The sequence below is a fragment of the Ranitomeya variabilis genome, chromosome 4, assembly GCF_051348905.1.
Source record: "Ranitomeya variabilis isolate aRanVar5 chromosome 4, aRanVar5.hap1, whole genome shotgun sequence".
Taxonomy (NCBI): Eukaryota; Metazoa; Chordata; class Amphibia; order Anura; family Dendrobatidae; genus Ranitomeya; species Ranitomeya variabilis.
The window spans coordinates 394,841,338-394,853,453 of record NC_135235.1 but is presented as its reverse complement, the minus strand read 5'-3'; the positions used below and the strand labels follow the sequence as shown (position 1 = coordinate 394,853,453).

At 42.3% G+C, this 12,116-nt stretch overlaps 1 protein-coding gene across 1 annotated transcript in view; it reads left to right on the top strand.

Moving 5' to 3' along the window:
• LOC143764876 (pendrin-like) overlaps nucleotides 1-12,116 on the top strand; it is a 162,338-nt gene that overhangs the window by 122,866 nt on the left and 27,356 nt on the right. The window contains exon 10 of the mRNA XM_077250938.1: nucleotides 5,280-5,393. Within this exon, the coding sequence (XP_077107053.1) occupies nucleotides 5,280-5,393 (114 nt within the window). The remainder of the gene's footprint in view (nucleotides 1-5,279; nucleotides 5,394-12,116) is intronic.

Sequence of the window (12,116 nt, the reverse complement as noted above, 5' to 3'; positions counted from 1 at the left end):
TCTGAGGTCAGCGCTGGGGCTCCTGGTGGTAATATGACATTGTTATGTCACACGACCTCTGCTGGGAGGTACAACACCAATATCAAAGGAGAGGCAACAATATACAGGCGCTTCTCACAAATTTAGAATATCATCAAAAAGTTAATTTATTTCAGTTCTTCAATATAAAAAGTGAAACTCATATATTATATAATCATTACAAATAGAGTGATCTATTTCAAGTGTTTATTTCTGTTAATGTTGATCATTATGGCTTACAGCCAATGAAAACCAAATAAATTAACTTTTTGATGATATTCTAATTTTGTAAGAAGCACTTGTATATGTATTTTTTAATTTACTGCAGTTGCTAAGAATGGGTTGTTGAGTAATGGACAACCCATTTAAGGAATGGAGAATCTCTATTTCTGTGGAAATTCAAAAACTGAAAAGTGGGGCGTGCAATATTATTCGGCCCCTTTAGTTCAGTGCAGCAAACTCACTCCAGAAGTTCATTGTGGATCTCTGAATGATACAATGTTGTCCTAAATGCCTAATGATGATGAATATAATCCACCTGTGTGTAATCAAGTCTCCGTATAAATGTACCTGCTCTGTGATAGTCTCAGGGTTCTGTTTGAAGCACAGAGAACATCATGAAGACCAAGGAACACAACAGGCAGGTATGTGATACTGTTGTGGAGAAGTTTAAAGCCGGATTTGGATACAAAATGATTTCCAAAACTTTAAACATCCCAAGGAGAACTGTGCAAGCGATCATATTGAAATGGAAGGTGCATCATACCACTGCAAATCTACGAAGACCTGGCCGTCCCTCTAAACTTTCATCTCAAACAAGGAGAAGACTGATCAGAGATGCAGCCAAGAGGCCCATGATCACTCTGGATGAACTGCAGAGAACTACAGCTGAGGTGGGACAGTCTGTCCATAGGACAACAATCAGTCGTACACTGCACAAATCTGGCCTTTATGGAAGAGTGGCAAGAAGAAAGCCATTTCTCAAAGATATCCATAAAAAGTGTTGTTTAAAGTTTGCAACAAGCCACCTGGGAGACACACCAAACTTGTGGAAGAAGGTGCTCTGGTTAGATTAAACCAAAATCGAACTTTTCGGCAACAACGCCAAACGATATGTTTGGCATAAAGGCAACACAGCTCATCACCCTGAACACACCATCCCCACTGTCAAACATGGTGGTGGCAGCATCATGGTTTGGGCCTGCTTTTTTTCAGCAGGGACAGGGAAGATGGTTAAAATTGATGGGAAGATGGATGGAGCCAAATACAGGACCATTCCTGAAGAAAACCTGATGGAGTCTGCAAAAAACCTGAGACTGGGACAGAGATTTGTCTTCCAACAAGACAATGATCCCAAACATAAAGCAAAATCTACAATGGAATGGTTCACAAATAAACGTATCTATGTGTTAGAATGGCCAAGTCAAAGACCACAATCCAATCAAGAATCTGTGGAAAGAGCTGAAAACTGCTGTTCACAAACGATCTCCATCAAACCTCACTGAGCTTGAGCTGTTTGCCAAGGAAAAATGGGCAAGAATTTCTGTCTCTCGATGTACAAAACTGATTGAGACATACCCCAAGCGACTTGCAGCAGCAATCCCAGCAAAAGGTGGCGCAACAAAGCATTATGTTAAAGGGGCCGAATAATATTGCATTCCTAAGGAGAGTAATAAATAGACAAAGGCACCGCGCCAACTAGATGAAGTAATACGTGGGTGTAGAGAATGAGCGTCTACCTGGGCACAACGTGAAGCACAATGAAGGTATAAGCAGTATCAGCAACCAATAGCCAATAACAGAATGAATGCCTGTTTTGTCCAGAGTTCCACATAAAATGCGTGGCTAATGTTAAAAGGAAAAGCACACTTACTGACTAATGATGTAGCTGCTTGTAAGGGTGATAGCGCGTTCTCAGTAAGGCTGCAGTCGTCCTAATAGGTTGTAGAGACAGGATCGCCAGCGGCCCAGAGAAGTGAGAGTACAGTGTCCAGGGTAGCAATGTCCAAGGCAACAGCGTGGGGCAGCACAAACACCCGAAAGTGAAGGGAGCGTCCTCCCTGGTGAGTGTGTGCCCGCCGCGCACGTCAGGAACACCGCTTGCCGGCACACGTGGACCAGAGGAAGCTGGTGCACGGAGCGGTGAAAAAAGGGGGCGTGGTAAAGGTGACGTCACCAAAACAAAAGACAAAGGACGGATGCCGCACAGGACCACACTTGCCCAAGGCAAGGCTCATTCTCTACACCCACGTATTACTTCATCTAGTTGGCGCGGTGCCTTTGTCTATTTAATACTCTCCTTTGTTAATTGACAGAATTAGCACAGTTACTGTCTAGGCACCTGCAGCCTTCTTTTTCACTCCCCTGGGAGCGCCGGTGTGTGTTTATTTCAATATTGCATTCCTCACTTTTCAGTTTTTCAATTTCCACAAAAATTTTAAATAACCAATAAGGTTTGTTCAACTTCACAATTGTGTTCCACTTGTTGTTGATTCTTCAACAAAAATTTACATGTGGTATCTTTATGTTTGAAGCATGATATGTGGGAAAAAGTTGAAAAGTTCCAGGGGGCCGAATACTTTCGCAAGGCACTGTATCTTAACCCATTTGAGATGCACTAATTTTTTACCACTGTCTTCCTCCTTGTCTTTCAAGACATGTAGGCCCTGATTCATCAAGACTGGCAAATTGAACGCCCCATTTTGCCACCTCCAGAAATTTTACTCCAGTCTAGCAGATTTCTGGCTAAATGAACTGATGTTCATGATGATGATGCTCATCATGAATTAGATAAGTTGTGGAGTTACACTGTGTCATGCTGTGACAGTCTTAAGTAAGGGAGAGGGACATCAAGCTGTCCCTGGAACCCTAGCTATCCATTTCCCGGGGGTACTCTTGAAGGTAGAGAGGCCCAGATCTCCATCATTACTCCTGGTAAACCCTAATCTGTCTCCTCCCCCACCCCATGAGGCATGGAACAGAAGTGTAAGGAAAACAAGACACAAAGACAGAACAGGGATAACAGAAAACCTCTATCATACAAAAGCACTCACCAACAATAGGGAGGAGAATAGGGACAGAGAGGAATGAACTAAATAGAACTAGGGACCAGGAGATAAACACATAATTCAGCAAACTACAGATTATTCCCACTCCCACTCCTCAGCTTAGCACAGGAAGAATAATCTTTCACCTGCAAAGGAAGAGATGCCCAGAGCTGGGATATGTATGGAGTAGAGATGATTAGCAGCAGCAACAGCTGTGTTTACAAAAGGTGAATGTTCCCAGCCAGCATGGAAAGAGTCCTTAACCCCTTTAGTGCTGAAGCAAAGGAAATCCATTTAAAATAGGACAGGAATCCCACTGTCTCCAAAGAGGACTGCAATTCATTACCCAAAGTGACCTTCTAACTCCAGGTCTTCCAGGAGGACATGACGCCCTTGTGACACCCCCTTCCCGCTCCACCCTTGTCTCGCCCAAGCTTTGTTGGAACTAGGAGAAACTGGCGTGAAAACACTAGAAGTCACAAAACTTAAAATTGCACAAAAATTTTGAGTTTTCAAGCAATTTTGGCTAGAATTCTGACAAAATTGCTTTGATGAATCAGGGCCATAGTTTGGAGGAATTTAAGAATAACTGAAATTGACAATTATTTTTTGCTCCATGGGTCAGTACAGTTATAAGCATATCAAATTTACATAGGTATTTTTGTTTGTTTCTCTTCTAAAAAGAAAAAATCTGCAAATAAATTGGCTTCTGTTTCTCTATTCAGAGAGCAATAACTTTTATATTTTTCAGTCGCTAGAATTGTAGGAGGACTTATTTTTTGAGAGGAGAGCTGTGTTTTTTAATTGTATCATTTTGTGGTCAATTTCATATGACTTTCTGATTCCCTTTTACTGGGGGTAAAAAGTAACAAAAAGCAGCAATTCTGTTTGTATTTTTGTATTTTTTTGTCATTTTGGCGTTCATTGTTCAGACATGCAGAGATACCATATATTGTAATACTTTTTACTTTTTAGATTTTGCTATTTACATTTGAGAAAATGGGGTATAACTAAACCTTTTATTTTCTTCTGGGCAAGTGCTGATATTTTAAAAACATTTTTAATTTTTTTTACATTTTTAAATAATTTTCTTAGGTCACTTGAACCTGTGAGTGCCCACAGACTAGGCTTCACAGGTGTAGTATCATGGCAGACGCAGCGGTAATTGGTGGGCCCTTGACTGACATAACTAGAATTGGCACCCTACGATCACGTGGCAAGTGGGCTGAGTGATATCCACACTACCCCAATTCCTAACCTCATGTGTCCTGACTGATAGGTGCATTTAAGAGGTTAAACAGTTGCAACCTGAGGCCCACTCTATATAACATTGGTCGTAAATATATGGCAGGTTTTTCATACCTGTGTACCAGCTTGTATACACAGCTGCTGTTAATAATTGTTAGGGGTACTGGAGGGGTTAGAGAGAGGACAGGGAAGCACTCTCTTCATGAATACAATGGACTATGAAAGCACTGTATTTTTTTCCAAGCAGCTGTTAACCAAATACCAAGACTTTATTATGTGGTTGATATCATAGTCAAGCAGACATGTCATTTTATGTTGCTCTTCAAGATGGTCTCATAAAGACAACACTTCCACATTCTATGATCTAGCATACTAGAGCACCACCCCATCATTGCAAAAAGTCTATCAATAGGAAACAACCACTTTACACAAACCAAATATATCTATAAAAACTATTTTATTACATGGATAGATGAGATGTGCGCCCTTTTGAGGCCCAACTGGTCAACTATGGCCCAGATGCATCAAGTAATTTTCAAGTTTTCACCTGAATACATTTTTGCATGACTCTGGAGTAACAAAAAATTGCCAATTTTTTTTTTTAGATATTTCTTGTCTTTACATCAGTCCTAGATAATTCTGCCAACTTTTGGAAAAGTGGGCAGGGATTTGCCAGAAGGGGGTATGGCAAATTTATCTGACTGGAGTACATTTCTTGTGGTGGTGCAGGCAACTAAAAGTTGTGCCAAATGAGACGTGCTAATTAAGTTGTCTCTTCTTACTCCAGAGCACTGTCCACCAAGACTGGAATGCAAAAGCATGACTTTTGAAGGGTGTGGGGAGGTTGTGCTGCCCTCTGCTTTTTCAGCATGATGTTTAGATGGAAGAATAGATTGATCCTGGTTTAACCCTTGGCATATTGGCAGAATGCACATTGATCTATTAAATACATAACTCTTCTTACAGGAATTTATTGCCAATGGAATCAGCAATTTGTTCGGTGGAATCTTCTCCTGCTTCTGTGCCAGTACTGCTCTCTCACGGACTGCAATCCAGGAGGGCACTGGTGGAAAAACCCAGGTACTTTATTATGTGACCTAACCCTATTTCAGTGATGAAGTGGTCGGAGAATGTCGACCTTTAAGAATCGTTTTACCGGTTATCTTCATGGTGTTACCAGTGTTGTGCTCATCCCGAGCCTGTCTTAGGCCATGTTCACACGTTGCGGAAAATTCCTGTGGGGTATTTGGTCTTAAATTCAAAACAATTCTGTAACCAATTTACAAACAGAATCAACATATAATACTTGCAGATTTTGTTGCGAATAAACCATTCTTCATTATGATGCACTGAAACGGGTGCAATCTACAATGGAAATCCACTCAAGAATGAGCAAATTTGATGTCCACATTTGTACTGATGTACTTTCATTTTTGTGTGGATTTTTTCTGCATCGTGTTAATAGGATTTTGAAAAACCCATTTACTTGTACTGTTAACTGTTGACGACTTGCAGTGCGGGATACACAACACAAATCCATGACAAATCCCCACTGTGTGAACTGGGCCTTAGAATTTGCAAAATCAAAATTATTTTTATTATTGTAAACAGTCATCAGTTAAGTTTTCTAATACAATACTAAAAAATATTTTACGCTGTGTAAATGAAAGAGTATACTTACTAAAACAGAAATCGTCAGTGCAAATTTGAAATATACTACAACCTGTAAATCACGTTCAGTCTAAATTAATGCAATATACTTATAAAGTTACCTTATTATGTAAGGTAACAAAGTATATAAGGCATATGTGAATTGTAAAATGGCATAGGTTTATTATACTGAGCCCTGTGAATAACATAACTGCCGCCTGTCTGCAAACATATTACTACAACTATACTGCTTCTTTAGGCAAAAATGTAACTACTGCCTTTTATAGTCAAGAATATAACGGTTGTAGGGAAAAATTAAAATCTATAAAGGCATCTCCGCAGAGGGGACATATCACCCTCACAGTGAACATATGGGATTATTTATAACTGGGGAAGTGAGAAACTAATTATAACTGGGGAAGTGAGAAAGAGCTCACACTTCAACTTCCATTGAAGTAGGGACCTCCTAAAATAACTAGAGGTGAAGAAGTACGCATCCAAGACATAAGCTTCCTCTGATCAAAGCACTGATCCCAAGGAGCACTGTGCAAGTGATCATATTGAAATGAAATACCATATCATACCATATCATACCAAATATCATACCACTGCAAATCTACCAAGACCCGACCGTCCCTCTAAACTTTCATCTCAAACAATGAGAAGACTGATCAGAGAAGCAACCAAGAGGCCCATGTTCACTCTGGATGAACTGCAGAGAACTACAGCTGAGGTGGGACAGTCTGTCCATAGGACAACAATCAGTCGTACACTGCACAAATCTGGCCTTTATGGAAGAGTGGCAAGAAGAAAGCCATTTCTCAAAGATATCCATAAAAAGTGTTGTTTAAAGTTTGCAACAAGCCACCTGGGAGACACACCAAACTTGTGGAAGAAGGTGCTCTGGTTAGATTAAACCACAATCGAAGTATTGGCAACAATGCCAAACAATATGTTTGGCATAAAGGCAACACAGCTCATCACCCTGAACACACCATCCCCACTGTCAAACATGGTGGTGGCAGCATCATGGCTTGGGCCTGCTTTTCTTCAGAAGATGGATAAAATTGATGGGAAGATGGATGGGCCAAATACAGGACCATTCTTGAAGAAAACCTGTTGGAGTCTGCAAAAGACCTGAGACTGGGACGGAGATGTGTCTTCCAACAAGACAATGATCCCAAACATAAAGCAAAATCTACAATGAAATGGTTCACAAATAAACGTATCTAGGTGTTACAATGGCCAAGTCAAAGTCCAGACCTCAATCCAATCAAAAATCTGTGGAAAGAGCTGAAAACTGCTGTTCACAAACGATCTCCATCAAACCTCACTGAGCTCGAGCTGTTTGCCAAGGAAGAATAGTCAAGAATTTCAGTCTCTCGATGTGCAAAACTGATAGAGACATACCCCAAGCGACTTGCAGCTGTAATCGCAGCATAGGTGGCCAACAAAGTATTAAGTTAAAGATGCCGAACAATATTGCACGCCCCACTTTTCAGTTTTTGAATTTAAAAAAAAATTTTAAATAACCAATAAATTTTGTTCAACTTCACAATTGTGTTCCACTTGTTGATTCTTCACCAAAAATTTACATTTGGTATCTTTATGTTTGAAGCATGATATGTGGGAAAAGGTTGAAAAGTTCCAGGGGGCAGAATACTTTCGCAAGGCACTGTATATATATATATATGCATTGAAGGAAATAATTATTTGATCCTTTGCTGACTTTGTAAGTTTACCCACTGACAAAGACATCAACAGTCTATAATTTTAAGGGTAGGTTAACTTTAACATTGAGAGATGGGGTATCAAAAATACAATCCGGAAAATCACATTGTATAAGTTTAATTGCCTTTTGCAGTGAGAAATAAGTATCTGATCCCTCTGCAAACAAGACTTAATACTTGGTGGCAAAACTGTTCTTGGCAATTTGATCCACTCCTCTTTGCAGATCATCTCTAAATCATTAAGATTTTGGGGCTGTCACTTGGCAACTCGGAACTTCAACTCCTTCCATAAATTTTCTATGGGATTAAGGTCTGGAGATTGGCTAGGCCACTCCATGACCTGAATGTGCTTGTTTTTGAGCCACTCCTTTGTTGCCTTGGCTGTATGTTTTGGGTCATTGTCTTGCTGGAAGACCCAGCCACGAACCATTTTCAATGTTCTGGCGGAGGGAAGGAGGTTGTCACTCAGGATTTTACGGTACATGGCTCCATCCATTCTTCCATTGATGTGGTGAAGTAGTCCTGTGCCCTACTTTTAACTCTATTTTGGAGTGTTGTGGTATTTTTTATATTTTTAAAGCCACTATAATACTGCCCCCCATGTACAAGAATATAACTATTATAATACTGCCGCTGATGCACAAGAATATGCTGTATGTCCTATATGCGAGAACATAACAAAACTCCCTATGTTTCCATGAATTATAATACTGCTGTTTGTATACAAGAATATAACTACTATAATACTGCCCCTGATGGTCAGGTTAGACTTGGCTCCAGATGGGCACCAGGTACTACTCCAGAAAAGACTTTGGACGCACGGCTGCTGACCCCCAGAGGGGCAGGTAGATGGAATGGCAAAGACTAGATGGACTTGATAAGTACTGGCAAGCACAATAGGAATACTGGGAGACATGGCAGGTGCAGACAGGTACAGCTGGTATACAGCTTCGCATGGCAGGTGCAGGCAAGTGTGGCTGATATACAGGCAGGTTGATGCAGGCAGGCACGGGGGGTGTACAGGCAGGTGTTGGAGGGCACAGTTAATGTACAGGCAGGCAGATGCTGTCAGGAGCGGCTGATGTACAGGCAGGCTGGTGCAGGCTGGCACAGCTGATATACACTTAAGCAAGAACCTTCAGCACTCAATGAGTGTTCAAATGAAAAAATGAGGCAAAACATCCACCAAATACAAAAGAAGAAACAGAACACTTTGATATACACAGATACGCTTCAGCTGTGGATGTTTTGCCTTTTTTTCAGTTGAACACTGAACAATAAATTGTTCTCATTGAGTGCCGAAGGTTCATGCTTAAGTATATTTGGATCTTTTCCTTCAGAACACCATTTTGCATTAAAACAGTGAGCACCCCTTATATACCAGATTCAACAGATGATATAGAGACAGGTTGATGCAGGTGGCCACGGCTGATATACAGGCAGGTTGGTGCAGGCAGGCATGACTGATATGCAGGCAGGCAGGTGCTGGCGGGTACGGCTGATATACAGGCAGACTGGTGCAGGCGGGCATAGCTGATATACCGGCAGGCTGGTGCAGGTGGGCACAGATGATATACAGGCAGGCTGGTGCAGGTGGGCATGGCTGATATACAGGCAAGTTGATGCAGGTGGGCACAGATGATAGGCAGGCAGGTGCTGGCAGGCACAGCTGATATACAGGCAGGCTGCTGCAGTCAGGCATGGCTGATATATTGGCAGGCAGGTGCTGTGGGTACGGGCGAATACAGGGACACAAGGCAACTAAGGGTAGACAGGTACAGAACAAGTAAACTGACTGGTGAGTACTAGGGATCTGATACTAGCAAGAGTGCAGACAACTGACTTCACACATTGCTCAGGCACCTCCATTCAGGTGGAGGTGTCTTAAATAATAAGTGTCTCTCTGCCACAGGCTGGGGACACATTTTTAGGATGGCAAGCACTGTCCCTTTAAGAAGGAGGGAGCGCACTCCCTAAACACAGTGCATGAAGATTTGCGAGCAGGGTGCAGCCCCCAAGCAGCAACCAGGAGAGGAGGAAGTGCAGGATGAGGGCTGCGGTGGTGAGTGAGTCGGCATCCCTGACGGGGGAGGGAAAAAGCTTGCAGGGATGTCAGTGCTACAGTACCCCCACCTTTCCACACCCTCTTCTTCAAGCCCACTAGAAATCTCTTCAGTAGGAGAAGGACATGGATGTTCTCCCTGGGCTCCCACAACATCTCCTAAGGACCGAACCCCTACCAATCCACTTAAAAATGTTTTTTCCTCTTACCCTCTTTGTGGGCAGAATATTCTCTACCTCGTAAACATCTTCAGAGCTAACTGGGGCAGGAGTGGTACCTGGATCTTTGAAGAAGGAACTGAGGGTGAGAGACTTGAGGAGAGACACGTGAAATGAATTTGGGATCCGTAAACAGGCTGGGAGTTTGAGCTTGGAAGCTGCAGGATTTATCTGTTTGAGAACCTTGAATGGGTCAATGAGGCGAGGAGACAATTTAAACAAGAGTAGCTTGAGATGGATATACTTTGAAGACAGCCAAACATTGTCTCCAGGATGAAACAGAGGCAGTTCCAGACATCACTTATCTGCACGTCTCTTCATCCGTTCAGAGGTCTTGGTGGTCGTGGTGTCTTCCCAGATCTTAAAAAAGCCCTTTATGAGGGATTCAGCAGCTGGAATGTCTGTGATAGTTGACATAGAGAATTGAATATTGCGATGTTGACCGGAAGCCATAAAAAAATGAGATTTAGCAGAGGATTCACTCAGGACTGCTCAGGAAACACAGGGACAGCCAGGAAGCAGGACAGTGGAGTGAAATGGGCCATCTTAGAGAAGCAATAAACAACCACTCAGATGGCGGTACACTCGGCTGATATTATAAGATCAGTAATAAAGTCCAATTGTGATATGCTGCCAGGGAGCAGATGGTATGGGCAAAGGAAGTAGAAGTATGGTCGGAAGCTGTTTCGGAGTCTTGTTCTGGGCACAGGAGAGGCAGGCCGAGATGAAATCCACAATACCTTTGAGCAGGGTCGGCCACTAATAATAATTCCTGGAAATGAGAAGAGCCATTTTCTTATGTCTCGCATGACCAGTCAATTTAGACGAGTGACCCCACTGATGAACCGCTTCCTGTCTGATACAGTGACGAAAGATTTTCCGGATGGGACCCGACACAAATAGAGTGAAGGGACCGTAACTATTTTGGAGCGCTCAATGATGTGTTGAGGCTTCTCCTGCTGGTCGGAATACAGAAAGGCCCTATAGTGTGCATCTGCCTTGATGTTCTTATACACCAGCCGGAAATAGAGAATAAAATTGAAACAGGCAAAGAACAGAGACCACCTGGCTTGACAACAATTTAGCCGCTGTTTGTACTGCAGATAGGCCTTATTCTTGTGATAAGTGTAAATAACCACCGGATGCATCGACCCTTCAAGCAAAAATCACCACTTCTCTAGAGCCAGTTTTATCGCCAACAGTTCTCGATCGCCTATAGAGTAGTTGCATTCTGGAGCTGAGAAGATTTTGGAAAAGAAACCGCAGGTCACCATACGGCAGGAAAGAGACTTCTAGATGAGAACAGCTCTGGCCCCATAGTACAAAACAACCAGTTCCAAAAACAATTGCTTATTATTGTCAGGTCGATGCAGCACAGGAGCTGAAGAGAAGGCCTGTTTTAAGGAGACAAAGACATTCTCTGCCTCCAGAGTCCATACCTAAGGGTTGGTCCTCTTACAGCAGAAATAGGATCAGTCTGAGAGTAGAAATGCGGAATGAACCAGCAGTAATAATTAGCGAATCTGAGAAACCATCGGATAGCTTTTAGAGCGTCAGGACGGAACCACTTCAGGCAGGTGGACACCTTCTTGGGATCCATTCTCAGACGGTCTCAGAGATGATATAACCTAGAAATGGAAAAGAAGCCTGCTCTAAGACACAATTCTCATACTTGGCGTACAGATGGTTTATCCTTAATCTCTGCAGAACCTAGCGAACATGCCTCCTGTGTGTGGGCAGACCAGGAGAGAACACCAAATTGTCATCCAGGTAAATACCACACATGTGTAGAGGAGGTCCTAGAATATATCGTTCACCAGTTCTTGGAACACTTCAGGGGCATTACATAGCTCAAACGTCATTACATTATACTCATAATGGCTATCATGGGTGTTAAAGCCCATTTTCCATTCGTCCCCCTGCCGTATCCGGATCGGTTTATACACTTCCAGTAGGTCGAGTTTCGTGAAGACTCTGTAACTTTTGAAACAATCAAACAACTCTGAAATGAGGGGCAGAGAATATTTATTATTGATTGTTATCTGTTGAGTCTGCTGTAATCGCTACAGGGTCGAAGTGAGCTGTCCATTTTCTTTACAAAGAAGAATCCTGCATCAGCCGGTGAGGGTGACTTCTGGATAAA